Source organism: Malassezia japonica, chromosome 3, assembly GCF_029542785.1.
Source record: "Malassezia japonica chromosome 3, complete sequence".
In the NCBI taxonomy this organism is placed as follows: domain Eukaryota; kingdom Fungi; phylum Basidiomycota; class Malasseziomycetes; order Malasseziales; family Malasseziaceae; genus Malassezia; species Malassezia japonica.
In genome coordinates, this window is record NC_083372.1 from 528,208 (window position 1) to 554,852 (window position 26,645).

Here is a 26,645-nt window from a genome sequence, read left to right on the forward strand (position 1 = left end):
CACGACCATGGCGCACCTCCAGAGCAATGCGACGCTGCGGCGCGTCGTCGAGTTCCTCGAGCTGATTGCGCCGGCGCGCCTCGCCGGCAGCTGGGACAATGTGGGACTGATTGCGCGTAGGTACATTGGCTAACGCAGAATCTCCCGTGCCCCGCGCGTCCAAAGGCGTGTTCCTGGCGGTGGACCTGACCCCCGCCGTCGCCGAGGAGCTCCTCGCGAAGGACGTGAACACGGCGATCATTTACCATCCCGTGGTCTTTTCGCCGGTGCGCTCGCTGACTATGGCGAATCCGCTGCAGTCGTCGATCCTCAAGTGCATCGCGTCGGGCATTTCCATCTACTGCCCCCACACGACCCTCGACGTGATTGACGGCGGGATCAACGACTGGATCGCCGCCGGCCTGCAACACCCGTGGGAGAAGGAGGCGCTGAGTGACGATGTGCTGTACCGCCGCGTGCGCGACGGCTCTGGTGCGGAGCCGTGCGAAAAAGCGCCCAATGCCCGGACGCCGACCGAAGGCATCGGCCGCGCCTTTACGCTTCCCGAGCCGTGCACGCTCGCGGCGCTGGTCGAGCGGGCGAAGCGCCACTTTGGCATCGAGCATGTGCAGATTGCCGAAGGTGTCGGCAAGACCATCGACACGCCGGTGCAAAAGGTGGCCGTGTGCGCCGGCAGCGGCGCGTCGGTGCTCAAGAGCAGCACCGACGCGGACGTGTGGGTGAGCGGCGAGCTTGGCCACCACGACATCCTCGCGGCGAACGCGCAGGGCATCTCGGTCATCGTCACGAACCACACCAACACTGAGCGCCGCTTTTTCCGGACGCTCTTTGCGCCGCTCCTTCGTGAGCAGCTCCCCGAGCTGACGGTGTACGTCTCTGACGCGGACCGCGACCCTCTGCGCACCGTGTAACCCATAGTTCTATGACTACGAAGACGCCTGCGGCGCACTCGCCTTCTCCTTGCGGCGCTCGTCGTCGCTGAGGAGCACGACGGCGTACTTGCCCGAGATACGCCAGCCCGGCTCGGCCTTGTCGAGGCGCTCCGAGACCTCCAGCGGGACGTCCACGACGACGTCCGACTTGATCGTGCGCAGCGACACGACCGGCGGCGCACCCGCCTCGCTCGCCAGCGGCCCGATTGCCACGTCGAACGGCGTGCTGGTCGGCGCCTGGCAGTCGTACGTGAGCTTGCGGTGGTTCAGGTCGCCCTTGAAGATCACCATGTCGCTCTCGCACAGGTAATGGAAGAGGTCCGGCGCCTCGGACGAGATCGACCAGAAGGTGTAGCCGGTGCACCAGAAGGGGTGCTGCTCGTAGATCCACTTGCCCTCCTTGACGTACTGCTTCCAGCGCTTGCCGAGCTCGCGCAGCGACTGCATCTCGGCGTCGGTCGAGTCGGGGAAGAGGAAGCCGTAGGTCATCGAGTTCAGCAGCCAGTTCCAGTCCTTGCGCGTCACGTCCGAGACGAACCACGGGATGCGCTTGCCGTGGAAGTGCACCTCGCGCGCGATGCCCGACTGGATCAGCCAGTCGGCGTAGACGCAGTCGCAGTACAGCTCAAAGCCAGCATTGTCGAGCACAAAGTCGATGCGGCCGCCCTTCATGTTCGCCACGAGCTCCCAGAGGCGGTTGAGGTGGTTGCCGAGGATGTTCTTCTCGGTGGCAGCGAGGTGCTCGCCACCGGTCGACTGGATCTTCTTGATGTCCTCCTCGGTCATGTTGATCAGCAGCGAAAGGTCCGTCGCGTTGCCCCAGAGCGAGATTTGCGTGAGCTCGAGGAAGAGCATCTTGCGCACCGTGTCCTTCGCGTCGCCGTCGAGCTTGTGCGGGACGGCAAAACGCGTAGACAGCTCAAAGACGGCCTTGTCTGAACGCGCAAAGGTGTCGCACTTCTGGCGGAAAAAGACGTCGTAATCGCGCCAGTTGCGCGACAAGGAGAAGCACTCGTGCAGGCGGCGGTACTTGTACGCCTCGGCAAAGAGCCACGGCGCGTTCATAAAGTCCTTGCCCTTGAAGTACTTGGCAATCGCCTTGTTCCACAGCGGAATATCGCCCTCCTCGTCGTCAATGATGGGACGCAGCACCTGGTTCGACTGCAGCTCGCTCATGAGCGTGTGCATACGGTCGATGCAGCCGAGCAGGTCGGTAATGCGCTCCTCGTCGGACTCCTCGTTGAGCGTGCGCACCACGTCGTCCACAGCGTTGCCGAGAATCGTCGGCAGACGCTTGCCCATTGTCTCGTGCGCAAAGGAGTACTCGTGGTACCCGCGGTACGCCGGCCACGGCGGGTTGTTCGGGTCGACGCGCGACGCGGTACGGGGGTACGAGCCCGTACCGTCCGTCGTAAAGTTCATCTGCTTCGGCGGCAGATTGCCGAGATTCAGCAGCGTCTTGCTCGCAGGCCGTGCCGAGGCGTGGTTCCGGTCGCTCATCGTCGTCGAGGCTGCGCACGGCGCCGCACGGCGCCGGGTTTGTGGAAATATGCCGTCTGGCGGTGCGCCGTGCGCAAGTCTCGTGACCAGGCGGGCAGGGGCCAGGACGGGGAAACGGATCCCCACTCCTTCTCCCGTGCGAAAATGACGCTGTACTACTCGATTGTATTTGCGCTCCTCGTGTTCGAGATGGCGATGTTTATGGTGCTTATTGTGCCGCTGCCGTTCTCGGCGCGCCGTAAGCTCTTCCAGTTCCTCGCGACGAGCGACGTGGTGGCCAAGATCAACTACTGCGTGCGCATCACCTTTATCTTCGTCGCGGTCCTCTTCATCGACGCCTTCCAGCGCATGATGAAGGTCTCGTCGGAGTCGCACGTGGCGCAGGAGCACCAGGGCTTCACCGACTTCCGCAGCGAGACGAACTACCACGCCAAGAAGTTCTACGCTCAGCGCAACGTGTACCTCACCGGCTTCACGCTGTTCCTGAGCATGATCCTCGCACGCACGCACTCCCTCGTGCTTGACCTGATCAACGCGCAGGAGGAGCTCGCCTCGGCCGTCGACTCCTCAGGCTCGACGGACACGGGCAAGAACAAGGTCGAGGTCGAGACCCTCAAGAAGCAGGTCCAGCAGCAGCAGGTGGAGTACAACCGCCTCTCGGACGAACTTGCCAAGGCCCAGTCTGCCGTGTCGGACAAGAAGAGCGACTAATTGCACATAGTTTCCTAGTTTCACTGCCGTAATCGACGCACCGCCCACGCCTCCACTCGGATCGAATGACGGTCGCGAGCGAGGCGCACTGCGCGCTGAAGACGCGCGTCGCGCAGCGCCACGCGCGCAGGTTGCGAGAGGGGGGGTATACAAAGGTCAGCGAGAAGGAGCACGGGCCGGGGGCAAAAATTCGCGCACCAGGAACGACGCCAGGAACGCACACCCCACAGCCGCGTGGCTATGCAGCACGGCATCCCCGCTGGGCCCAGCTCGGGCTGGAGGACGACCGGACGGAAGACCTGTCCAAGGTGCTCGAGGCGTTACAGCTCGGCACCAAGGCCCAGGTACTCGGACCTGCTCATGTACGTTGCCCAGCAGCTGACCCAGTCTGCCGAGGAAGACATCCTCTACAACAACTACAACCAGCACTTTGTCGACTCGCGCCTGCGCACGCTCCCGGGCTCGTGGGTCCAGAATGTGGCACCAGAGACACGGTTCAGCGAGCATCCAAAGCTGCGCCGCCTCCTCGAGGCCAAGGCGCAGCTCGTCGACCAGGCCTCGATTCCACCGACATACCTGTGCACAGACCTGCGTGCGTGGCAGACGCCCGACCCTGCCGCGCTCCCGCTCGAGCTCCAGGGGATGACATACGACGTGATTGTGCTCGATCCGCCGCTCGCGTCCTACGCATGGGACGAGCCGAGTCTGCCGCGCACGCCGTGCTGGACATGGGACGAGATCGCGGCGCTGCCCGTGCCGCAGCTCGCGTCGCGCGATAGCTTCGTCTTTCTCTGGGTCGGCAGTGGGACAAGCGATGGGCTGGAACGGGGGCGCGAGGTACTCGCAAAGTGGGGGTACCGGCGGTGCGAGGACGTGGTGTGGATCCGGACGAACCACGAGGACGACGCGGCCCACGGCTCGACATCGCTCCTGCACACCTCGGTCCAACACTGCCTCATGGGCATCCGAGGAACGGTCGTGCGCAGCACAGACTCGTTCTTTGTGCACTGCAACGTGGACACAGACGTGATCCTCTGGCCGGGCGAGCCGCTCGCGGGAGGCGGCGCAATCGCGCCGACCAAGAAACCCCACGAACTGTATACCATCGCCGAGAACTTTTGCCTCGGCACGCGCCGCCTCGAGCTCTTTGGCACGAACCGCAACATCCGCCGGGGATGGCTCACCGTCGGCAACGAGCTGGGGCCGGAGCACCCCGAGTGGGACGACAAGAGAGGCGCAGAGCCGCTCTCCCACGTCTACCGCTCGCACTTTACGACGGATCCCCCGGGGTGCCCGCTGCACATGCGCACCAACCTCTTGCCGTACTCGGAGGTGTGCGACAATCTCCGCCCAAAAACGCCGCCGCGCACGGCGCGCGCGACGAGCATCCCGATGCAGCACGCCAAGTCAGACAGCTACCTCCCTTTTGGGCCGAGCCCCACGTCGAACGTGTTCCCCCAGCCCATGCCCTACGGACACAGCCCAGCGTACTCGTCCGGCACCCAGAGCCCAGCGGGCTACTCGCCCGGCCACAGCGGATACGCGTCGCCGACGGGCTATGCATTCGACGCCCCCTATGCACCGTGGCCAGGCGTGCAGGGCTACGCACAAGCCCTGCCGAGCTACTCCACGCCGGATATGCATGGATACACCGACACGCCTAGCCTGCCGGGCTATACTCCCGACATGCAGGGCTACGCGCAGCCGCCCATGCCTGGCTACGCTTATCCACCCGGCAACTATGCCTACGCGCCGCCGTACGACTACCAAAATGCGTACGGGTACGGGTACACGGCGCCTGTACAGATGGATGCGTACTTGCATCCCGCGCCATACGTTCCCCAGTCCTACGCGTTCCGCTCGCCGGTATACCAGCCGCAGCCGCCGCGCAGCGCGCTGCTCGGCCAAGGCGCCGGCGGCCGCGCCACGGTCAGCGTACCGAGCGGCAGCGAGCGCCTGAGTGGCGCCCAGGCCCAAGTCCTGCGCCGAGGCCAGCGTGCACTTGAAAAATAGGGTATCTATGAAGACTCGTGCGGGGTCGCAGTAAAGTAGGATGCGAGCGCCGAGCCGTGGCGCCGGTGACGTCCGCGGCGCACCGCCAGCTCGGGCGGGAGATCGAGCGGAAGGAGCGCCGGCGAGCCCTGGCTCGGAATCAGAAGCAGGTTGCGGCCCGGGCTGATGCCAAGGAAGGCGTGCGAAGGAACGCGCAGCATCGCCCCTTCGTCGTCGCTGAGGCCCGGCAGCGACGACGACGGGCGCATGTCGTGGCGCTGTGCGGAGCGCGCGCGGCGCGGGATCGGCAGGCTGCCCCGCCAGTAGGTCTGCGACTGCTCGACGAGCGCCGCGGCCATATTTGCGAGCTTCTGGTGCGGCCGCTGCATCGGCTGTGCTTCGTCGAGGCTCGGCGCGGTGTACGCGCGCCGGCGCCCCCCCTGGGGCCGAAGCGGCTGCGCGGGCGTGGGCGTGTCCACCGCGTGCTCCGCCGCAGGCTGCTCTGCGTCGCCCTCGACGACGATCTCGACGGTGCTCGGCAAAGGCGACGCGTCGCTCTCCTCGTCGGCGATCGTGTCCGGGGCGCAGGTCAAGACAAACACGCCGAGGAACGTGGTGAGCACGCCAGCGACGAATACCACGATGCGGCCCTGCGACATGTGCGCAAAGTCGCGGTAAAGAATGGACGAGCCGACAATCGTCGAGACGGTAAAGAGGACAAACTGCGTCGGAATGACGTGGCGCGAGTCGAACGACTGCAGCGCGCGGTTCAGGTAGGCGAGCTGCAGCACGGCCGTCGCGCCAAGCACCGCAACTAGGCCGTAGAAAAGCGGCTCGTGCAACAGCCACGCGCTGTTGTCGCCCGTGGTCAGCACCAGGAACGACGAGATGCCTTTGGTGGCCAGCACCGTAAAGCCGCCAAACACGGCGCACACCCCGACGTGCGTGAGGATCGAGCGCTTTCCGATGTGCGTGTTGCACAGCACCATGAGCGCCATACCGAGGCACACCATCCCCGCCGAGTACAGCAGAAACGTCGGGCGCGTCAGCGCCGCCCACAGGTGCTCCGGGTCCTGCGGCTCGCTGCCCGACGTCCCTGCGCTGCTCACGACCGCAACAGCGCCCATGATCGCGAGCAGGATCCCGAGCAGGTCCAGGCCGTGGACCGATTCGTGGAGCAGCGCCGGTGCGATGATGACATTCGACAGGAGCGACACCGCGCCGAGGGGCGCGACGATCGATGCCGGCGCAAAGCCGTACGACAAAAAGTTGCCCGACTCGCCCAGCCCCATCAGCCCAAAGCCTGTCCACCACAGTTTGCTGCGCAGATAAGACGCGCGGGGCGCGTCTTCTACGAGCGGCGTTTGCTCTGTGGGGACGTCGAGATACGTCGGCGACGTGCCCGACTCCTGCGCCTCTTCCTCGAGACGCATATGCGCGAGCTTCTGGCAGTTGAGCGCCAGCGAAATCAGCACATTGCTTGCGATTGTGACCGAGATACCGATCCACCAGCGCGGCGCCTCGTCTCGCATGGCGTGCAGAGCTGGGGTCTCCATAGCGGAATCGATCGGGCTATCGGGCTACGGCCTAAAAGTTGATGGGCTTGGCGTAGGAGTCGAGCGCCGCCTCCTTGAACGCCTCCGAGAGCGTGGGGTGCGCGTGGCAGGTGCGAGCGACGTCCTCGGCGCTGGCAGAGTACTCCATTGCGAGCGTGGCCTCGGCGATCATCTCGCCCGCGTTGGGGCCGATGATCTGCACACCGAGGATCAGGTCGGTCTCCTTCTCGACGATGAACTTGACAAAGCCATCCGTCTCGCCGTTGGTCTTGGCGCGCGAGTTGGCAATGAAGGGGAACTTGCCGATCTTGTACTCGACGCCCTCCGCCTTGAGCGCCTCCTCGGTCTTGCCGACCCAGGCGACCTCGGGGTAGGTGTACACCACCGAGGGAATCGCGTCGTAGTTCACGTGGCCGAAGCCGTTCTTGATGAACTCGACGGCGGCGATACCCTCCTCCTCGGCCTTGTGCGCAAGCATGGGGCCAAAGGTGGCGTCGCCGATGCAGCGCACGCCCTTGCACGACGTGTTGAACTCGTCGTCCACCACGACACGGCCCTTCTTGTCGACCTCGACACCGATAGCCTCGAGGTTCAGACCGGTGGTCACCGGGCGACGGCCGATCGAAAGCAGGACGACGTTGGCGTCCAGGTCAATCTCCTTGCCGTCCTTGACGGTCTCGGCCTTGAGGTTCACCTTGCCGTCCTCCTTGGTCACGGACGAGACCTTGGTGCCGAGCTGGAACTTGATGCCCTGCTTCTCGAGGATGCGCTTGAACTGCTTGGCAACCTCGCCGTCAATGCCAGGGCCGCCAATCGCGTCCTGGAACTCGACGACGGTGACCTGCGCACCCAGGCGGCTCCACACGCTGCCCATCTCGAGACCAATGACACCGCCACCGATGACGATCATCTTCTCGGGCACCTCCTTCAGCGAGAGGGCGCCAGTGGAGCTGATGATCTGCTCCTCGTCAATCTCGACACCCGGGAAGGGCGCCACATCGGAGCCGGTCGCAATGATGATGTTCTTGGCCTCGACCTCCTGCTCGCCGCCTTCAAGCAGCTGCACGTTGACGGTGGTCGGCGACGCGAAGGACGCGGTGCCCTTGATGTAGTCGACCTTGTTCTTCTTCAGGAGACCCTCGACACCCTTGGTGAGCGCAGTCACGGCGCCCTCCTTGGCCTTGAGCATGGTAGGCAGGTTGAGCTGGACGTTCTCCACGTCGATACCGCGCTTCTGCAGGTCGTGCTTGGTCGAGTGGTAGATGTGCGAGTTGTTCAGCAGCGACTTGGAGGGAATGCAGCCGACGTTCAGGCAGGTGCCACCGAGCGAGCCACGCTTCTCAATGCACGCCGTCTTCAGACCGAGCTGGCCAGCCTTGATCGCAGCGACGTATCCACCGGGGCCACCGCCAATCACCACAACGTCGTACGGCTCCGAGCCGGAGGCGTACCCACGAACGAGCGAGGCCGTGCGCACCGCAGGCGAAACACGGGGGAGCGAAAGAGGCTGCTGCAGAGCCTATGGTTAGCCAGCAAACGTACCCGAGCAGCAAGGCGCGGGGGGCGCGAAAGAACAGAGCCCAGCATGTCCGAAAAGTCGTAGTCGAAAGGCGCGCGGCGGGGCCAGCTCGGAAATACTGTCCCGCCGCGTTATTTCCCCGATTTCATATGCGCCCCAACGTGTCGGCGAGGAGGCGCATGACGCAGTGGTATAGCCTATCTAGGACTGCTTGTGGTCTACAACGCTGATAGAAAAGAGGCGCGGCGTGCGGTTCTCGCCGCCGTGCAGCTGCGGCGAGACACTGCTCTCGGCCACACCCGCGCGCCGGTTACGCTCGGGGTACTGCTTCTCGAGCCAGTCGGCTACATAGATCCCACCTAGCGAAAAGGCTGCGTTAGTCAGAGCACCTACCCACGGCGCCGAGGCCCATGATAATACGCGTGCGGGGGGGGATCGCTGCTTTAGTCGGTCGACGTACCCATCCAGCTCTCCCAGAGCGACTTGTCGCTCCGCTTCTCGGTCCACGCGTCGACGTTGCGCGCGAGGCGGCGCAGTTTCTCTTCCGGCTGCTGAGGCGTAGTAGGCGCCTGATCGATGCGGGACATACGCTGGGCGCGCGGCACCGGAGTAGACGCGCTGCTCCGCGCGTCAGGCTTTTTGAGCACCGGCAGGGTCCGACGCAGCATGGCCGCAAAAGAGCGCCCGTACACCACGCAACCTCCACAAGATGACGGCGCGAGGGGGCGGCAGGCTGGGCCTAGGATCCTTTTGTAGGTGTATCTATCTCGTAGCTATGCAATCCCCCTCCCCAACCACTCTCCCCACCCAGGCGCGTTCGCGCCGCGCTCGCGCGCGATCCCTCGTGCTATCGTACAAATCTGGAATTAAGCGTTGGGTAAAACCGCACGAAGCCGGTTCGTCTCTTATTCCCAGCCGCCGGCGTGGAGGACCCTGTACGAGTCCGCTAGTGCATTTCGGTGCAGCGAGCGACAAGCGCGCGGACCAACGAGCGAGTAGCGTATTTCTGCTACTACTGGTGTGGTGTGCCCTCGGGGTGATTATCTAGCAAGATGGTGATTGGTAACCCCGACTCATGGATCGCCCAGCTGCGCGAGTGCAAGTATCTGCCCGAGGCAGACATGAAAGCGCTCTGCGAGCAGGTGCGCAACATTATGATGGAAGAAAGCAATATCCAGCCGGTGTCAAGTCCTGTGACGGTGTGTGGTGATATCCACGGCCAGTTCTGGGACCTGCTTGAGCTGTTCCGCGTCGGCGGCAACCTGCCCGAGACGGGCTACATCTTTATGGGCGACTTTGTCGACCGTGGCTACTTTTCGCTCGAGACCTTCTCTCTCCTAATGGCGCTGAAAGCACGGTATCCGCACCGTATCACGCTCCTGCGTGGAAACCACGAAAGTCGCCAGATCACGCAGGTCTATGGTTTTTACGACGAGTGTATGCAAAAATACGGTAGCACGACCGTGTGGAAGAGCTGTTGCCAGGTGTTTGACTATTTGAACATTGCGGCGGTACGTGCGTGTGCTAACCCAGATTATCGACGGGCGTGTCCTGTGTGTGCACGGCGGCCTGAGTCCTGAGCTGCGTTCCCTGGACCAGATCCGGACGATTATGCGCGTGCAAGAGGTCCCCCACGAGGGTCCGTTTTGCGACCTGATGTGGTCGGATCCCGAAGATATCGAGACGTGGAGCGTGAGCCCCCGCGGTGCTGGCTGGCTCTTTGGCCGCCAGGTTACGAAGGAGTTTAATCATCTCAATGGCCTCGAGCTCATTGCGCGTGCGCACCAGCTGGTCCAGGAAGGCTACAAGCTGATGCACGACAAAAATATCGTCACGGTCTGGTCGGCCCCCAACTACTGCTACCGCTGCGGAAACGTCGCGTCCGTCTTCCAGGTAGACGACCTGCTGGACGTGGACACTGCCGCAAAAGAGGCCCAGGAGGCCGGCGAGGCACAAAAGACCGACGAGGACGACAATGCGTCTCGGTTCGGTCCGTCGCACTTTAAGATTTTCGATGCGGTACCCGACCAGGATCGCATGCTCCCTGCGCGCAGCACCGCGTCGCAGTACTTCCTGTGACCAGGCAAGACACCCATCAACCACTGCGTATATAGTGTGTTGTATTTCTACCTCCGCATAGGCTGTATACCAAGCAGTGCTTAGAGACCTTCGTGGGTAGGACCACGGCCCTCGTCGCGCGTAGCGTAGAACTTTTCCAGGAAGCCCTTGGGCCGGGGGGGCGCCTCCTCCTCGGCGAACCACCGCATGATGTGCGGCATCTGCTTCCAGGCGTTCATCGTCTCCTGGTACTCCTGGTGGGCCTTGAGAAGCATCACATCGAGTACGGCAACGTCGCGGATGTGGCGGTTGCGCTCAAACATCGTGCGGAACTTGGCGCGGATCATCGCAGGGGGGACATCGAGCGGGTACAGAGCGCAAATCTCTGGGGCCTAGCAGTTAGTACAATCGCGCCAGAAAACATACAGCACGGTAGAGGGCGCGGTACAAAGCACGCGAGCGGCTCTGAGCGTGCGCCAGCGACAGGGAGACCTGGCTGGTCTTGGCCAAGCGCGCCGGGATAGTCGTCATGATCGCTTGGAAATCAGAGCGCAGCCAGCCGCTGGGCGGAGACCGACGTCACGTGTTCTCCTCGTGGCCGAAAAGGACCGTGCAGCGTTCAGGGACGCTGACAAGGACCATGGCCAGCGGGCGCCGACCTGTGCCTTCGAGGACCCTCTACGTGACGGGGTTCCCCCCAAAAATCTCTGCGCGTGAGCTCGCAGAGGATTTCGAGCGGTAGGTTGATTTTTCTGACGCAGCATCGGGCCGCTGGTCCGCTGTGACATTCCCGCCCCCAAAAGCGCCGCCTCCAAACCCTATGCGTTTGTGGAGTACGACGACATTCGCGACGCAGAGGTATGCCGCTAGACTGACGCAGGACGCATACCATGACTTGCATGGCCTTCCGTTTGGATCGTACAAGATCGACGTCCAGTACGCCAAGGTACGTCGCCGCACTAACGCAGTCCAAGCCGTCGGTGCCTGCCCGGTCGGGCGGACCGCGCCGCCGCTCGCCGTCGCCGCGCCGCAGCGAGAGGAAGTACGACCGCGAGCCGCCGCGCGACAGCCGAGCACCGCGCGAGCGCTCGCCAGAGGACCGTGCGCCCCGTGACCTCGACCGGGACTTGGACGGGGGCCACGAGGACGAGGCAGCCCGCGACACGGATGCACGCCGCGGCCGCGACGACCCGCGCGATGACCCGCGCGACGATGACCCGCGCGACGACCCGCGCGCAGAAAACGATGCAATGACCGACGCCCGCGATGCGCCCGCGGACGCAAAGCAGGACACGAGGGAGCAGGACACGGAGCCTGCAGCCGACGCGTAGAAATCACACTAAGTGCACATGTCCTGTCTATGACATTACAAAGAGGTGGACGTGAGTTCGCTTTCGCCCATCTTTTCGAGCTTAGCGTCGAGGTCGCCTTCGCGGTACATGGTCACGATGCGTGCCACGAGATCGCTCGTGCTGATTCCCTCGGTGCGTCGCGTGGGCAGAAACTTGCCCTGGCGCTTCAGCCAATCGTACACGTCGTCGCTCGCGACCGCCGGGCCGCCCGTGTTCATGGCGTACGGGAGCTCGTCGTGCGCGACATAGTCGATCTCGAGCTTATCAATGAGCGGCTGTTCGACGACCCACGGGGCGTCTTCGAGCACCTCGTCGACCCAGCGGCAGTTGCGCAGTGCTTCGTAGCGCTCGCTCGACTCGAGAATCGGGCGATTTTTGTGCTGCTCGCACAGCTCCGACGACACAACGCCGACAATCAGGTATACAGACGGGAACGAAAGCTTGGCCTGGCGGAGCTGAAGGGCATGGCTGGATGAGTCAAGTGACGTACGCATAGTGGAAGAGGTCATACACGCCGTCCGCGTAAATACGGACAGGGCGATCTTGCGGGGGGTGGTTGATACGGTACGGGCGCTCGGGCGCGGGCGAGTAGATCGCCGCGTGGACCCACTGCCGGATGGAGGCGGCACAGGCGATCGGCGCGATGCGCGGCCCGTCCTCCTTGGACCGGGCGCCGCCCATGAGCACGTCAAACGAGCGCGAGGTCGCATCGGTGGGCTGGCCACGCAGGGTCAGCGGCGCGCTCGTGTGGCCCGGGTGCGCACGGCGCCCGCTCGACTCCACGTCGCCGTCGTACGGCGCAGCGGCGTCCGAGTCGGCGCCGTCGGACGACAGCGACCCCGCGGCCACCCCGCCCAGGCTCGGGAGCGGTGCAGTGACCGGGCTGTGTTCTAGAGAATGCTCCATTCTGCTGCGATCGGAAAAAGCAAACTCGGCTTCCCGAACGTCGTCGTCGTTGTCCTCCTGTTATCAGTGCAGTGCACGCACCTCGCTCGCGTCGCGGCTCGAACTTATAACACCAACGCGTGCAGTGGACTCGTGGAGTCGGGATCCAAGGCCGGTGGTGGAAGAAGCAGCGCTGCCAGGCTGCCCGGCGTTCCGCCTCTGCATTGTGCTCGTGCGGCGCGGGTCGGAGCGCCGCATCGCGCGCTCCGTGCATACCCACGTGGGGTAGCCACGTGCAGGTGGATCGTGCGCAGGGACTTGCACGTGACACATGTCGTGTGTTGGTTGCGAGAGGCGACGGTGCGGCGCGATGGCCCCCCGCATTTTTGTTGAAGCGCCGCGCTGTCCGCGCTGCAATGACCGCGTATATGCAGCGGAGCAAGTTCTAGGCCCTATGGCTAAGCCATATCACAAGCAATGCTTAAAATGCGTGGTATGCAACAAGCTCCTCGACAGTGTGTCGCTGCTCGAGCACGAAGGCGAGCCCTTTTGCAACAACTGCCACCGGACGCACCTCGGCCAAGGCAAGGACAAGTTTGGGACGGCCGTGCCGCTCCGTCCCAAGGTTGACGTCACGCCGAAGAAATCAGAAGGCTCGTCGCAGCCGAACACGCCGAGCCGCCTCGCGCGCGCGACACCCGACGCAGCGACGCCGTCGCCAAGCCGCCGCCCGCTGCCCACGACGCCGAGTGGGAGTGCGAATCCCCTGTCGCTTCCCAATTCCCTCAGCCGACAGAGCCTGGGCGAGCGGAGTATGGAGGCGGCGCAGAGCGAGCTCTCGTTTGAAAAGGCACCGACGATCACCTCGCCGTCCGCCCCGATCATCAGCGGCACGCCGCTCTGTGCGCGGTGCCAAAAGCCAGTGTGTACGTGCAGAAACTAACGCAGATTTTGCAGAGCAAAAGCAGGCGGCCGGCCGCAAGTGGCACCGGGCGTGCCTGCGGTGCGACGGGTGCAACACGTCGCTGGACCCCGGCAAGGTGCAGGACGGCCCTGCAGACCTCGCGCACCGCGGTCTTCCGAACACGTGGTGTCGAATGTGCTACGCCAAGGTACGTGTCTCGTCTAACCTATACAGCATTTTGGCCCCCGCGGTATCGGCGTAGCGGGCCTGTCCTTTCCAGACATGGCAACATGAGCTCCGCGGTGTCCGTAGAAAGTGCGTGTCGAACGCCATCGAATTCATTTTCTCAGTCAAATGAGGCTTTTTATCTCCGCCCCTCGAGCGAGTCACGCTGGACGGGCGCCGCCATCTCCGTGGACTCGGTGCGCTTCTCCGAACAGTTTCCACGCGCATGGACCCTGGATAAAAAAGAGGGGAATTAACTACGCGGAAGTCCCGGACCTGATAGGCACAGGGCCGCGCTCGATGCATGTTCAGCCAATCACCTCTGTCCAAAATCATCTCCGTGGCGGCCGCGGTGCAAGCGGCGCAGAAGGAATTAATTCCGCGCCTGAGCGGGTGGCGCGGTCAAGGCCAGTGCCAAGCTTGTTCGCGCGAATCGGTCAAAAGGCTCTGCTCAACACGATCAGCACTGCGTGCCCGTTTGCTACTAAGCAGCTGCCGCGCCTTTTTTTCTAGTCACCACTCTGTCCTGAGCTGGCCTACGTGTGCCATACTTGGCGATGGCAGAAGTGATCACTCTACCCTGTGCCTTTCCGTACCACAAGGTACAGCCCACGAGTCAGATGCCAGGGACGATCCCGTTCGAGACGGAATCGCCCCGGCATTTGTCCGAGTCTTCGGTGCTTGCGCAAGATATGCCCGTAGTGGCCGAGACGGAGCCGTCCGCAACGGATCCCGGTGTCGAGGACGGGACGGGCCACACAACCGATTCCGGGCCCGAGGCACCCACGACTCCGCCCCTGTCCGGCGAGGAGGCAGCGCATGCGCTGCCGAGCACGCGGGAGCACAAGAAGCGCACGTTCCCGCCCGAGGAGCTGATTATCGTGCAACCGTCGCTCAAGCGCCAGCACCACCACCCCTACAACCTGCAGATCCAGCTGTTGAGCCGCACCGTGCGCTCCAACCCCAACAGTGATTCGGGCCACTCGGAGAGCCGCTCGCGCAGCAACTCGGGTGCGAGTCTGCAGCCGTCGCTGGGCCTCGGGCGCTCCAACTCGATTTCGTCGATCCGCTCGGGCGCTTCCGACGCCTCGGCGAGCTCCTCGACGGCGACAGCGCGCCGCGCGATCCCGCTGTACAACCTCGACTTTCACCATATCCGTGCGACGCACATTCTCGATGCGGGCACCGACCAAAACGTGGCGAAGTTCACTCGCCGCGGCGTGGAAATCGACAACTTTGGGCTGCTCCAGCCCCAAGAAGTGGTGTACCGGCACCAGACGCGCGCGGCCTCGGGCACGTCGCCGAGCAACGTGCCATCCGTAAACGTGTCCGATGCCGAGGGCCCGCGCCGCAGCTTTGAGTCTGCGGCGCCGTCCGAAGCGGAGCTCGGCACGTCTCCGGACGAGCCCTCCAAGGTGCTCCGCAACAAATTTTTCCATCGCATCCGGCGCCTCGGCGATCATTTGCGCGGCAACAAGGAGGGCGAAGGGCAGCCGACCCTCACGCGCACGCAGTCGATCCGCAGCGTGACGCGCACCAACACCGCGCCGACGTTTGAGGCGCTGCGGCTCAACGAGCCGCAAGACGCCGCGCATTCGCCCCTCGTTTCTGCGCCTGCGCACTCCACGCCGTCGGTGCCCCAGCTGACCCCCGGCGCGGGGATTGCGAATGGCAAAATGACGACGGCGTATTGCTGGGAGATCAAGCGCCTGAGCCGCCCCAGCGAAGGCGAAGACGTCAACGGACACGTGCACATTGTGCACGGTGGCAAAATGAACCCCATTCTGGCGCGCATCTGGAAGCAGTTTAATGTACACAACCGCGCCGGTCACGCCGTGCCTCCGCCGCCCCCGCACACGATCTTGGTGCGCTTTGAGTGGGTGCGCGAGTACGATGTGCCGACGTCGCCCGGAAGCGATACGACGGGCCTTCCCCGCTCCGAGTCGCGCTCGCCGCGCAGCTCGCCAACGCGCACGCTCGTCCCCGACGGCGATACGACGCCAGTGGCAGAGCGCAAGCGCCAGGTGAGCGGCGACCAAACCTCGACGTACGGCCGGCGTACGTCGGAATCCAGTGATGTGGAAGCCGAGATGCAATATGCCCCTTGGACGTGTTATCTTGTTTTGGACGATGCTACACGTATTCCCGTCGGCCAGCTGACGCCGGCGCCCCACCACCCGCTGGTGGTGTGCCAGCTGAAGTTGCCGAACCCCCTCCCCGATCTGCGGCACAGCGGACTGGGTCCGGACGGCCGCGGCTTCTCGCGCGAGGAGCTGCGTGACATTGTCGTCACGACCTCGGTCCACCTGGTAATCCGCGAGTCGCTGGGCAGCCTGCAGGCCGCGCCCTAACACCCTCGTTACGACCATAGCCCTGTCACGAAAGTCACGTTTAGTCATCAGCCGCGCGTTCGATCGGCCGCTTGCCCCTGTCCGACATGTCTGCCCACGGCAAGGCCGAGGCCGTGCCGGAAGAAAGCAGCAAAGCGCAGTACCTTGCGCTGCTGCGCCACAATGTTGCGCTGATCCAGCGTAGTGTTCTGCACGTCGAGCAGCGCTACCTCGGCCGTGTGTTGCGGTCGCTGCCCTACGTCCGCCGCCAGCTCCACGACAAGGCGGATGTGCTGGCGCTCGTCGTGCAAGAGTCGCTGCCGGAGGCCAGTGCTGCCGGTATGCGCGATGCGCTGCTGGGGCTGCTCCCTGCGGCCTACCAGCAAGAGGCGCCCGCCAAAGAAGAGGCGATGGACGAGGACGCTCCGGCGGAAAAGACGCCGCCGGCCGCACCGTCGTTGAGCCCCGAAGCCGTGCCCGAGACGGTGGCGTACCTGCGCCTCCTCGCGGTTGTCTACACGCTCGACCAGCTGAAGGACGTGCCGAAAGCAACGCAGCTGTGCCAGCAGGCGCTCGACGATGTCCTGCGCCAGAACCGGCGCTCGCTCGACCTGCTGGGTGGCAAGTTGGTCTTTTACCTCGGTCGCTGCTACGAGCTGAGTGCTGGCGGACTTGCCGCGCTGCGTGATACGCTCCTTGGCCTGCAGCGCACCGCGTCGCTGCGCCACGACGAAGAGACGAATGCGACCGTGATCAACCTTTTGCTGCGCCTCTACATTGTCGACGGAAACCTGTACGACCAGGCAGACAAGCTCGTGGCGCGTGCGCCCTTCCCCCGCGCGAACGCGTCGAACCCCCAGGTGGCGCGCTACGACTACTACGTCGGCCGCATCCGCGCCGTCCAGCTGAACTACTCCGACGCGCACGCCCATCTGCAGCAGGCGATCCGCCGCGCCCCCCAGCAGGGCCAGCAGGTGAACAGCGCAAGTGCAAAGGACGCGTCGAGCAAGACGCTGGCGGCGGGCTTCCTCCAGACCGCGTACAAGTTCCTGATCATTGTCGAGCTGCTGATGGGCGAGCTGCCGGAACGTGCCGTGTTCCGTATCCCCATGCTGCGCCGCGCTCTCGCGTCGTACCTGCCGATTGTGCAGGCAGTGCGTGTGGGTGATCTGTCGCTCTTCCAGACCACGCTGCAACAGCACCAGGCGTTGTTCCAGCGCGACAGGACCTACTCGCTGATCCTGCGTCTGCGCCACAACGTCATCAAGACGGGTATCCGGCGCATCTCGCTCGCGTACTCGCGCATCTCGCTCGCGGACATTACGCGCAAGCTGCACCTCGAGTCGGAGGAGGACGCGGAGTACGTCATTGCCAAGGCGATCCGCGACGGCGTGATTGATGCGCGTGTCGAGCACGACAGTGCGACGATGGTCTCGAACGAGGCCGTGGATATCTACGCGACCAACGAGCCCCAGGCGCAGCTGCAGCAGCGCATTCACTTTTGCATTCAGCTGCACAACGACAGTGTCAAGGCGATGCGCTACTCGCTCGACTCGCACCGCGCGGAGCTTGCCTCTGCGACGGCCGCGCGCGAGCGCGAGCGCGAACTCGCCAACGAAATCGCCGACGGCGACATGGAGGACTCGGAGGAGGACTGGCCGTAGACCGTAGCCACGTGGCACTTCCTCCACCATGGACGCACCGGTGACGCCGACCTCGGCGTCGCCCTCGCCCCCGGCGCAGCGCGCGCAGGGGGGCGACGCAGCGCAGGCACAGGTGCCGCGCGCACAGCTGCCGATCGACGAGATTGTGCGGCGCGACCTCGAGACGCGGACACGCGCCGTGGTCGACGCGCTGTACGAACTCGCGACGCGCGCCGCCGACGTCCAGCCGAGCGCACAGCTGGGCGAGAGCGTGTACGTGGGGCGACTTATACAGAAATAATACGGTGCGCCGCTTGGCGGACGTAGACGTGATGCGGGGGCATATTCATGCGCTCCTCCCAAAAGACGCTGTGGAGTAGGTCCTTGTGCTGACCCAGCCTCGTCGACGCAGGGCGTAATCCAGACAGCCACACGCGCACGTTTGTCAACCGGCTCGCGAGCGAGAACCAGTACTCGGTCGGCCAACACGCATCGATCCGCGTACGTTCTTGTGCTGATCCAGGCCTATCGCGACGCACTCGGCGCGGCGCTCGGCGAGGCGTTCCCAGAGCTCAAGCCGAGCTTGGACGAGGAGATGCGCCACACGAGCTAGACGAGCCTCTCGTACATATACAATAATCTACTCTACACTACTCGTCGTCCGAGCCCTGCGCCGCGGCCAGGGCATCGGCAATCTGCTCTGTACCGAGGCGGATCTTTTGCCGCTGGCCCGTGACCGAGTGGCGCTCGGCGTCGGTGAGGTACGCCTTGCGCGTCTTTTCGCGCAGGTCCTCGACACCGTCCTCGCTCTCTGCACCGGCCCACTCCAGGACCAGGTGGCGGCCGAGCAAATGCGTGTGCTTCAGCGCGGCCATCGCCGTCTCGGCTTCGCGGCGCGAGACAAACTCCACAAAGCCGAAACCACGCGTGCGGCCGTGGACTTGCTTCGGGAGACGCACGCTCTTGAGCTGGCCATGCGCGCCAAAGAGCTCGCGAAGGTCTTTCTTGGTCGCCTCGAACGGCACGTTCTTGACGAGCATCTTGGCGCTCGGCGCACGCTGCGGCTTGACGTCGTCCGCGTCGTGGCCACGCTTGGCAAACGTCACGGCGAGCGTGTGGCCATCCAGCAGATAGCCGTCCATCGCGCGCTGCGCGGCCTGTGCACTCGCCTGCGACGTAAAGCCGACAAAGCCATAGCCCATGCTGAGCCGCGCACCGGCATGCTTCGGATCGGGCTTGGTCTGCACCCGCGCAAAGGCAAAGTCGTCCATCGCCCGAAACGCGTCGACAAGGCGCTCGGTCGTCGTCGCAAAGCTCAGGTTCTTGACATAGAGCGTCGCAGCCACATCGCCTTCCTGCTCGGGCGTGAGCAGCGAACGGCTCGAGGCAGGCGCCGCAATGCCACGCACACCAGAGATGGTCTCTTTGTCGCCCGCCCCTTGCTCGGGGAGGAACGCGGCAGGGGCTTTTTCGAGGTACAGCACCGAGTCTTTGAAACGCTTGTACGCCAGGCCACGGAAGGCGGCACGCGCCTCGCCGACAACCGGCATCTCGACCACGGCAATCGTGTTCGAGGGGGGTATCAGGACACGCGCAACGTCACCGAAACGCGAAAAGAGCGCACGGATCTCGTCGCCGGTCGTGCCATAGGGAATATTCTTCACGAGGATGGTATCGTCGCTGCGCTCTTTCACGTTCTCGAGCGCCTCCAGGCGCATGCCGTGCTGCTCAAAGAACTCTTTTGTTTCTTGGATGATGCGCGTCTCGGCCAGCGCAAGACGCACCGCAGCACTCGTCGTTGACTCTTCGGGGTTCAGAATGTCGCTCTTGGACACGCCGAGCCGGTCGGAAATCGACGCAGCGACCGCATCGCTGTTCATGTACAGCATGCTCCAGTTAAAATCTTTGCCGGCATTGGCTTTCTGCGCGGCGCTGCGCTTTTGCTTGAGCGTCGCAGGCGTCTCGGGCTTGGGCTTCACGTCCACAGCAGGCAGCACGTGCACGAGACGGCCTTGGAAGATGGCGCCATTGCGGCCGCGATAGGCAAGTAGCGCATGCGCAGGGTCGTGGTACTTGACAAATGCAAGACCTTTGGATGCCTTGGTCTCGGCATCCAGGGGAATATGGACCTGTTGTTAGCTGCTCTTGGAGAGGGGGGGCGGGTGTCTCAGAAAAATCTACTATCTTTTCCCAGTATTGCATCCGCATCAGCAATGCTTCGGTTGTCCCTATACTGCAAGTCATCCTTGCACCCGCCCTGTGTGAGTCACGTACCTGCTGCACAGCGCCAAATGTCGAAAAGAACTGGTCGAGCTCGTCTTCTGTCGCAGAAAAGGGGAGATTGCGCACAAACAGGCGCCCAGATTGCATGATGGTATCCACATTTTCTTCGTCCTTGCGCTGCTCCTCTTCAAGCTGCGCACGGCGACGCGCATTGTCCTCGGGCTCCTCTTCTTCTTCTTCTTCTTCCTCTTCTTCTTCGTCTTCGGAATCAGACTGCACAAAGGCCTTTTCTTCTTCGCCACCAGCGACCTTGTGGCGCATACGCCGGCGCATGTACTCAAGATCCGAGAGTTCTTCATTTGCGGCCGCCTCGTCGCTGGGTGCAGGCGCAGGTTCGTCCTCCTTCTTTTCTTGCGTCTTTTTCTTCTTGGTCTTCTTTTCCGGCTCGTCGGTTTCCGGCACCTGCTCGAGGTCCTCGTTGTTTTGCCACGATTTGCGCTTGAGCTTCGGTGCCATGACGGCGAGGAACTCTTCAAAGGAGGCACCCGACGAGGCGCTCGGCTCAGCCTTGCGCTTCTTTTCTTCTTTCGGCTTCGGCTCGTCTTTCGCCATACGCGCCTGACGGCGCTTCTGCAGCTCTTCATCGCCAATCTGCTTTGCAATCGCCACCGAGATACGCGACGTATCGATATAGGTGCGGTCAAAGTACGCCTTTGCCGCCTCCGCCTCCTCTTCGCTGCGGTAGCCGACAAAGCCAAACCGACGCGAGGTGCCGTCGGGGCGCTTCATCAGCTTCGCATCCGTCACCGAGCCCTTCTCCGCGAAATGTTCGCGAAGACGGACATCGGTAAGGTACGAGGGCAAGCCCTTGACAATCAGCCGCGACATCGTCGCACGTCGGCCAGGCCAGATCGAAGCGGGCGGCAAACTTTTTTCGGTCAGCACGTGATCCGACGCGTCGCGAGCAACACGTCTCTCCACACCCAGGATGGAGGGTGCGCTGCGAACGCCGCGCCCCAGCGGCCCAAGTATCCTGCGTACGCCCCATACACCCGGAACGGGGAGTAGTGTGCGCTTTGGAACGCGTGAATACGAAGACGGCGAAGAGAGCATGCTGTCGGCATCGCACTCGAGCGTCGCACCGAGCCAGCAAGGCGACCAAAGCACCAGCATGCAGCTCGAGGACGTATCGAGCATCGAGACACAGCGGATTGAAATGGGAAATGAGAGCGTGAACTCGGAACTAAGCTTCTCGGAGAGCTTCCTCAAGCGCGAGGTCGGCGTCGCCCTCGAGGGTCTGCGCCAGAGCGTGTCGGCCCCAGCCGACGTCCTGCCCCAGACGCCGGGCCGTGGGCACGAGGCGAGTGCCCAGATGCAAAGTCAGGGTGCGGACGACGAGAGTGCGCCGAATACCGTGCGTGCACCGCGCATTGCCGCCGCACCGCAGGTGGACTCGCCAGAGAGCTCACCGCGGCGGCCGATGCGTGCCGTGTCGACGTCGCCGGCAACGTCGCCTGCCAAACCTGCGTTTGCGGCGCCGAGCGTGCCAGAAGAGCACGAAAAGCCCAGCGAGCCAGAGTCGACGACGCCGCTTACGTCGCCGTCCAAGACACTGCGTTCGTCGCAAAGAGAGTCGACGTCGCCGCTCTCTTCTCCGACGGTGCGTGGCCAAGCGAGTGCGGACGACAGCGCGTCGGCTACGGTGCGTGTTCCTGTGCAAGAGGACGCCGACGAGGCCGATGCTCATGCTGGGGGCGACGCCGTCGTCGAAGCGGCCGAACCTGTCGTGGCCGACAAGACGGAAGGACCTGCCGAGGCGCCGGTCGGGGCGCCTGTCGAGGAACTCGACAAAGCACCTGCCAATGTGCCCGAAGCCGAAAACAGTACAGTGGCCGAGCCTGTTGAAAATGCCCCTGCTCGCGACGCCATTTCCAGATACCCTGCCGAGACGCCTACAGAAACCGAGACCACGGAGCATGCAGCCGAGCCACTTGCGGCCGACACGTCCGAGGATGCGTTGCCGCGCCCCCCTCGCAATGTGCTGCGCCTCTCGCGGTCCTCGTCGCAGTCCCCCGCCTCGCAGCTGCCGATCCCCGCTGCACATACGCCCAAGACGCCGTCGGGGCTGAGCACGTCGCTGCGCCGCAGCCGCGCGACGCCCGGCAGCTCGAGCTTTGCGTCGAGCCTTGCGTCGTGGGCGACGCCGCGCACAGAGGCGAGTGCCGCCCAGTCCCCCTCGTCGCGCCGCAGTCCGTCGAGTCCCGGCAACTGGCCAGGGATGCACGAGCTGAGCTACCTGTCCGACAAAGAGGAGCTGGACGAGGACGATGCCGGTGCGCTTGTCCCCTTTGCCGTCGAGGAGCTCTCGAGCAAGCTCTTTGCAATCGACCGCCTCGGCAATGTCGATGCGCGCGAGCTCTTCGAGATGGTCGCGCAGCTCGATCGGACCCATACGGAGCGGACCATTTTCCTGCAGCACCGCCTTGCGCGTGCGCACCGCCTGAACCAAGTGCTGCGTGCGAGTCTCGCGCAGTCGCAGGAAAAGACGCGGACGTTTGAGGCGCATGTGCACGATCTCATGGAGCACAAGGCCGACTCGACGACGCATGCGCATGCCGAGCTGCAAAGGCTCTCGGAAGAGCTCGAGGAGCGCCTGCGCGTGCTCCCCAGCCACGGCCCCCTTGCTATCGCGCCCGCCGACCCCCTCGAGGCCGAGCGGCATGCGCTGGACGAGGAGCGCGCGCAGCTTGCGATGGAGCGCCGCGATCTCGAGATCCGCCTCGCATCCATGCCAAGCACCGATGACGAGCTTGTCTCGCGCAAAGAGATGGAGCAGCGCATCGCCCAGGCCATCGAGCTCACGCGCGACTCGTGCATGCGCGATGCGGACGTGCGCGTCGCCCAAGTCCGTGAGGAGCTCGCGCAGGATGCGGCGCCCCACGAGGAGCTCGCGTCGCTGCGTGCGCAGCTTGCCGAGCTGCAGACCGCGCCGCAGCACGAGCGCGAGCAGTTCCTTGCAGAAGAGGTCGAGACGCTCCGTGCCCAGCTCGAGGACGCACAAGTCGATCAGCGCGAAGAGCACCTCGCGAACCTCGAGCAGTACCTCGACGAGCTCGAGGCGACGATGACCGCCGAGCAAGAGAGCCACCGCGACCGCGAGCTCGAGATGGCCGAGCTCCAAGCGCGCCTCGAGGCGCGGATCGACGAGCTCGAGATGCAGGTGCACCACAGCGCCGATGCAGTGCTCAAGCTCTCGACCGCGAAGCAAGAAGCCGAGGCCGAGCTCACTGCTGCGCTGCACCAGCAGCGCAAGCGGATCAGCGAGCTGGAGCACGACGTGGCGCACCGCGGCCTCGAGCTGGTGCGCCTCGAGAAGCAAAAAGAGCAGGTGGCCAAAGAGGCGCTGCACTTTTCCCTTGCCCTGTCCGCCAAAGAACAAGAGGTCCAGATGCTGAAGCGCGGCACGCAGGACACGCCTGCCTACTGGAAGCTCTTGGCGCAGCGCAGCGGCCCCGAGCGCAAGCCGCTGCAGCCCGTCTCGACGAACGCGCGGCGTGTATCGAGCGAGGCGGCGAAGCGCATGCTCCAGGAAAAGCGCCACGCCGCGTCTACGCCGAACCAGACCCACAGCGCAAGCCGCGACTATGCCAAGAGCACCTCGGCCCCGTCGCAGAGCGCCCCCCTCGACGACCTCTCCACCTCCACGATCCAGAGCGTGGATGCGTCTTATAGGCCGGTCCTTGCCGAATAAGTAGATCCTCCACTCCTACCGACCGTACTGGAAATGGCGACCAAGGAGCGCAACGCGTTGGCCAAGACGAACCCTCTCTTTTCGCTCGCGTCGGGCACCTTTGCCGGTGCCGTGGAGGGTTTCGCGACCTATCCGATCGAGTACACCAAGACCGTCTCGCAGTTTGCGACCAAGGCGGGCGCCAAGGTAGGTCCAAGTGACTCGCTCACACAGCCGCCGAACCCCCTTGTGATTGTCAAGGAGACGGTTGCCAAGCACGGTATCAGCGGCCTGTACAGTGGCTGTGGTGCTCTGGTGGCCGGCAATGCGCTCAAGGTAGGTGGTCAAGCTGACGCAGGCCGGCGTGCGTTTCCTGTCCTATGACCACTTCAAGTCGCTGCTCAAGGATGAAAACGGCAAGCTGAGTGGCCCTCGCAGTCTCCTCTCGGGTCTCGGTGCCGGTATGGCCGAGGCGATCTTTGCCGTGACGCCCAGCGAGACGATCAAGTGCGTGCCTTTTCTGACGCAGGACGAAGCTGATTGACGATGCGAAGCGTGCGGTGCCCAAGTACCCCCCCGGCCTGCTGCGCGGCTCGATGGCGATTATCGGGGACGAGGGCCTGCGCGGTATCTACCGCGGCCTTGTGCCGGTGATGCTGCGCCAAGGCGCGAACAGTGCCGTGCGTTTCGGTACCTACTCGACGCTGCGCAACTTTGTCCAGGGCTCGTCGCGCGCTGGCCAGGCGCTTCCCGGTGGTATTACCTTTGGCATCGGCGCGATCGCCGGTATTGTGACAGTCTGTACGTATCCGCTGCTCACCCAGATGCAACCATGCCCCTCGAGTATGTACACTAACAACTAACCCAGTGTGGTCAAGACGCGCATGCAGAGTCTCGAGGCGCGCCAGCACTACAGCGGCACCTTTGACTGCATGGCCAAGATCCTGCGCAACGAAGGCATCCTCGCGTTCTGGCGCGGTGCGACCCCCCGTCTGGCGCGTCTGATGCTCAGCGGTGGTATCGTGTTCACGGTGGTACGTCCCCTCCCCTCACGCAGTATGAACAAACGATGGACCTGCTCGATCGTACGTTTGGCAAATAGACATCCAAGCCAGGTGCGAGAGAATTAAGGAAAAATACAGACCGTGTACGGAGCTCGTGTGCAGGCTGCTGCCCTATTGCGCAAGCGCGATAGGGGCAGCCCGGCATAGCGGTACTAAAGACAAACACGCAATGCGCGCCAACGCTTATTCCTTGTTCTGTGTGAGCGGGTACACGTACGGCGTAAGCGGCCTTCTCGGCCTCGGCACGCGCCTTGTCACGGTTCGCGAGGTCGTTGTACGGCTGTTTGTAAGATAGGCAACGTACCTTCTTCTCTTCATCGCTCATCTCCTTCCACTTGGTACCGAGCAGGCGGCCAACATCGCCTATCGCGTTAGTGCATCCACGTACCAAAGCCCGCCTCGGGGTTCTCGGCCTTGACACGCTCGCGCCAGTCCTGGCTGAAGAACATGTACGCGCTCAGCGGCCGCTTGGGCGCGGCGGGGTCCTTCTTGGCCTTGGTCTTGCGACCGCCAGCGGCCACCTTCTGCTTGGGTTCCCTAGGCATTGTTCAGTCTGTATAAGTCTCTCCCTCCCATACACGTACTGTTGAGTGATGGCGCGAAAAAAAGTTTTCTACACGGGTGAAATGACACGCGAGTGTTGATTTCCACAGGCCCCGCTCTCAATGGAGTTTTGGCGGAGGGAACGGTTCCGCGCGGCGCGAGCCCAGACCACCCGCGCGGCGCGCACTCCACTTGCCCGGCCCGCGCATGTGTTTACGCCACGCGCGACCCACCCGCGTGCGCTGTCACGTGGCCTTTTCGTCGAGCGTCTGAACCTCGTCGCCATGGGAACGGTGGGGATTCCGGTGAAGCTGCTCCACGAGGCCGTGGGGCACGTCATTACGATCGAGCTCAAGGGTGGCTCGAGCTACCGCGGTCGTCTGTTTGATGGTATGTTGTATTGCTCACCCAGCCGAGGACAACTTCAACATTACCATGAAAGAGATCACCGTCACCGCTCGCGATGGCAAGCAGACGCATCTCGACAGTGTATACATCCGCGGAAACATGATCCGGTTTATGGTGGTGCCGGACATGCTCCAGCAGGCCCCCATGTTTAAGCGCGTTGGCCCGAATGCAATGAAGGGACGCGGTATCGGCAGCGCGCGCGGACGTGCGACGATTATGCGTGGTACGTATCTTTTGCTGACGCAGCGCAATCGCGGCGTGGACGCCCTGCGCCCCGGCCTCCGGCGATCCGTCGGTGAGCGTATGTAGCAAAAGGAATAGCTATCTTAGCTATGCATCCACGGCCATCGTGTCACCCGTCGCGTTCTCGTCGACCTTGGCGAGCTTTTGCCGCTTGAGCACGCTATCAATCTCTTCCGGCGAGAGGATATGCGGCTGGGGCTCGCCTGTCCGGGGGTTGCGCACAAGCACGGCAAATTCCACTGCGTTAGTCGGCCAACGTACGCTTGTCGCTCTCCATCGCCGTCGTGTCCATCGTCTTGCTCAACACGCGGGCGGCGAGGCCCAGTGCGTCCTGGACGCTAAAGTCCTCCTTATATTCCTGCTTCAAGAGGCTGGTCGCCGTGCCGTTGTTCATGCCGATGCACATCGCCTTCCAGCCCGAGTAGTTGCCCGAGGGGTCCGACTGGTACAGCTGGAACTCGTGGTGGGGGTCGTAACCTGCGTACAGGAAAGACACACCGAACGGACGGAGACCACCAAACTGCGTGTAGCCCTGCTTCATGTCGCACAGGCGCTGCACGAGCTGCTCGACAGGGATTTCGTCATCGTACGAAAGCAGGTACTTTTGCGCCGCATTCCGCGCGTAGTTCACGAGCGAGTTCGCATCGGCCGTCAGGCCAGCGACGCCTGCAATGACGTTGCCGCTGAGCTGGAACACCTTTTCAGAGCTCTTGTCCTGCTCCAGGAGCTTGCTCGTGACCTTCTTCTCCGCCGCGAGCACGACACCGTCCTTGGCTAGGATGCCCAGAACAGTGCCCGCGTGCGAGATCGCCTCCATCGCATACTCG

At 63.7% G+C, this 26,645-nt stretch overlaps 19 protein-coding genes across 19 annotated transcripts; 11 read left to right on the forward strand and 8 right to left on the reverse strand.

Annotated features, from left to right (window-relative positions):
• Positions 1-7: 7 nt before the first annotated feature.
• MJAP1_002125 (uncharacterized protein) lies at positions 8-911 on the forward strand (the record flags this gene model as incomplete). The annotated part of the gene is made up of 2 exons (XM_060266069.1): positions 8-116; positions 139-911. 2 exons carry the CDS (start codon positions 8-10, stop codon positions 909-911), a joined length of 882 nt encoding a protein of 293 aa, XP_060122052.1.
• Positions 912-926: 15 nt separating this feature from the next.
• On the reverse strand, positions 927-2,432 carry MJAP1_002126 (uncharacterized protein; the record flags this gene model as incomplete). Its single annotated transcript, XM_060266070.1, has 1 exon — positions 927-2,432. The coding sequence occupies one exon, from the start codon at positions 2,430-2,432 to the stop codon at positions 927-929; it is 1,506 nt and encodes a 501-aa protein (XP_060122053.1).
• Positions 2,433-2,576: 144 nt separating this feature from the next.
• On the forward strand, positions 2,577-5,156 carry KAR4 (mRNA (2'-O-methyladenosine-N(6)-)-methyltransferase; the record flags this gene model as incomplete). Its single annotated transcript, XM_060266071.1, has 3 exons — positions 2,577-3,119; positions 3,374-3,487; positions 3,531-5,156. 3 exons carry the CDS (start codon positions 2,577-2,579, stop codon positions 5,154-5,156), a joined length of 2,283 nt encoding a protein of 760 aa, XP_060122054.1.
• A 5-nt stretch (positions 5,157-5,161) lies between these two features.
• On the reverse strand, positions 5,162-6,667 carry MJAP1_002128 (uncharacterized protein; the record flags this gene model as incomplete). Its single annotated transcript, XM_060266072.1, has 1 exon — positions 5,162-6,667. The coding sequence occupies one exon, from the start codon at positions 6,665-6,667 to the stop codon at positions 5,162-5,164; it is 1,506 nt and encodes a 501-aa protein (XP_060122055.1).
• A 55-nt stretch (positions 6,668-6,722) lies between these two features.
• LPD1 (dihydrolipoyl dehydrogenase) lies at positions 6,723-8,878 on the reverse strand (the record flags this gene model as incomplete). The annotated part of the gene is made up of 4 exons (XM_060266073.1): positions 6,723-8,210; positions 8,433-8,581; positions 8,604-8,648; positions 8,671-8,878. 4 exons carry the CDS (start codon positions 8,876-8,878, stop codon positions 6,723-6,725), a joined length of 1,890 nt encoding a protein of 629 aa, XP_060122056.1.
• A 384-nt stretch (positions 8,879-9,262) lies between these two features.
• SIT4 (protein-serine/threonine phosphatase) lies at positions 9,263-10,289 on the forward strand (the record flags this gene model as incomplete). Its single annotated transcript, XM_060266074.1, has 2 exons — positions 9,263-9,721; positions 9,744-10,289. The coding sequence occupies 2 exons, from the start codon at positions 9,263-9,265 to the stop codon at positions 10,287-10,289; spliced, it is 1,005 nt and encodes a 334-aa protein (XP_060122057.1).
• Positions 10,290-10,369: 80 nt separating this feature from the next.
• NdufA6 (ndufa6 NADH-ubiquinone oxidoreductase subunit) lies at positions 10,370-10,799 on the reverse strand (the record flags this gene model as incomplete). The annotated part of the gene is made up of 2 exons (XM_060266075.1): positions 10,370-10,660; positions 10,695-10,799. The coding sequence occupies 2 exons, from the start codon at positions 10,797-10,799 to the stop codon at positions 10,370-10,372; spliced, it is 396 nt and encodes a 131-aa protein (XP_060122058.1).
• A 109-nt stretch (positions 10,800-10,908) lies between these two features.
• On the forward strand, positions 10,909-11,599 carry MJAP1_002132 (uncharacterized protein; the record flags this gene model as incomplete). The annotated part of the gene is made up of 4 exons (XM_060266076.1): positions 10,909-11,006; positions 11,030-11,126; positions 11,149-11,214; positions 11,237-11,599. 4 exons carry the CDS (start codon positions 10,909-10,911, stop codon positions 11,597-11,599), a joined length of 624 nt encoding a protein of 207 aa, XP_060122059.1.
• Positions 11,600-11,634: 35 nt separating this feature from the next.
• PCT1 (choline-phosphate cytidylyltransferase) lies at positions 11,635-12,526 on the reverse strand (the record flags this gene model as incomplete). Its single annotated transcript, XM_060266077.1, has 2 exons — positions 11,635-12,088; positions 12,111-12,526. 2 exons carry the CDS (start codon positions 12,524-12,526, stop codon positions 11,635-11,637), a joined length of 870 nt encoding a protein of 289 aa, XP_060122060.1.
• Positions 12,527-12,959: 433 nt separating this feature from the next.
• On the forward strand, positions 12,960-13,703 carry MJAP1_002134 (uncharacterized protein; the record flags this gene model as incomplete). Its single annotated transcript, XM_060266078.1, has 3 exons — positions 12,960-13,431; positions 13,454-13,617; positions 13,644-13,703. 3 exons carry the CDS (start codon positions 12,960-12,962, stop codon positions 13,701-13,703), a joined length of 696 nt encoding a protein of 231 aa, XP_060122061.1.
• A 551-nt stretch (positions 13,704-14,254) lies between these two features.
• Positions 14,255-15,985, forward strand: MJAP1_002135 (uncharacterized protein; the record flags this gene model as incomplete). The annotated part of the gene is made up of 1 exon (XM_060266079.1): positions 14,255-15,985. The coding sequence occupies one exon, from the start codon at positions 14,255-14,257 to the stop codon at positions 15,983-15,985; it is 1,731 nt and encodes a 576-aa protein (XP_060122062.1).
• An 86-nt stretch (positions 15,986-16,071) lies between these two features.
• On the forward strand, positions 16,072-17,628 carry RPN3 (26S proteasome non-ATPase regulatory subunit; the record flags this gene model as incomplete). Its single annotated transcript, XM_060266080.1, has 1 exon — positions 16,072-17,628. The coding sequence occupies one exon, from the start codon at positions 16,072-16,074 to the stop codon at positions 17,626-17,628; it is 1,557 nt and encodes a 518-aa protein (XP_060122063.1).
• Positions 17,629-17,656: 28 nt separating this feature from the next.
• Positions 17,657-18,220, forward strand: MJAP1_002137 (uncharacterized protein; the record flags this gene model as incomplete). Its single annotated transcript, XM_060266081.1, has 3 exons — positions 17,657-17,880; positions 18,006-18,108; positions 18,131-18,220. 3 exons carry the CDS (start codon positions 17,657-17,659, stop codon positions 18,218-18,220), a joined length of 417 nt encoding a protein of 138 aa, XP_060122064.1.
• A 37-nt stretch (positions 18,221-18,257) lies between these two features.
• On the reverse strand, positions 18,258-20,718 carry MRD1 (Multiple RNA-binding domain-containing protein 1; the record flags this gene model as incomplete). Its single annotated transcript, XM_060266082.1, has 2 exons — positions 18,258-19,736; positions 19,882-20,718. The coding sequence occupies 2 exons, from the start codon at positions 20,716-20,718 to the stop codon at positions 18,258-18,260; spliced, it is 2,316 nt and encodes a 771-aa protein (XP_060122065.1).
• Positions 20,719-20,818: 100 nt separating this feature from the next.
• On the forward strand, positions 20,819-23,581 carry MJAP1_002139 (uncharacterized protein; the record flags this gene model as incomplete). Its single annotated transcript, XM_060266083.1, has 1 exon — positions 20,819-23,581. One exon carries the CDS (start codon positions 20,819-20,821, stop codon positions 23,579-23,581), a length of 2,763 nt encoding a protein of 920 aa, XP_060122066.1.
• Positions 23,582-23,614: 33 nt separating this feature from the next.
• On the forward strand, positions 23,615-24,662 carry MJAP1_002140 (uncharacterized protein; the record flags this gene model as incomplete). The annotated part of the gene is made up of 7 exons (XM_060266084.1): positions 23,615-23,767; positions 23,795-23,896; positions 23,919-24,067; positions 24,090-24,361; positions 24,385-24,403; positions 24,429-24,594; positions 24,618-24,662. The coding sequence occupies 7 exons, from the start codon at positions 23,615-23,617 to the stop codon at positions 24,660-24,662; spliced, it is 906 nt and encodes a 301-aa protein (XP_060122067.1).
• A 145-nt stretch (positions 24,663-24,807) lies between these two features.
• Positions 24,808-25,169, reverse strand: NHP6 (Non-histone chromosomal protein 6; the record flags this gene model as incomplete). Its single annotated transcript, XM_060266085.1, has 4 exons — positions 24,808-24,819; positions 24,842-24,904; positions 24,929-24,987; positions 25,013-25,169. The coding sequence occupies 4 exons, from the start codon at positions 25,167-25,169 to the stop codon at positions 24,808-24,810; spliced, it is 291 nt and encodes a 96-aa protein (XP_060122068.1).
• Positions 25,170-25,451: 282 nt separating this feature from the next.
• SMD3 (small nuclear ribonucleoprotein Sm D3) lies at positions 25,452-25,884 on the forward strand (the record flags this gene model as incomplete). The annotated part of the gene is made up of 2 exons (XM_060266086.1): positions 25,452-25,557; positions 25,580-25,884. 2 exons carry the CDS (start codon positions 25,452-25,454, stop codon positions 25,882-25,884), a joined length of 411 nt encoding a protein of 136 aa, XP_060122069.1.
• A 21-nt stretch (positions 25,885-25,905) lies between these two features.
• On the reverse strand, positions 25,906-26,635 carry PRE9 (proteasome endopeptidase complex; the record flags this gene model as incomplete). Its single annotated transcript, XM_060266087.1, has 2 exons — positions 25,906-26,057; positions 26,080-26,635. 2 exons carry the CDS (start codon positions 26,633-26,635, stop codon positions 25,906-25,908), a joined length of 708 nt encoding a protein of 235 aa, XP_060122070.1.
• Between the last annotated feature and the right edge of the window lie 10 nt (positions 26,636-26,645).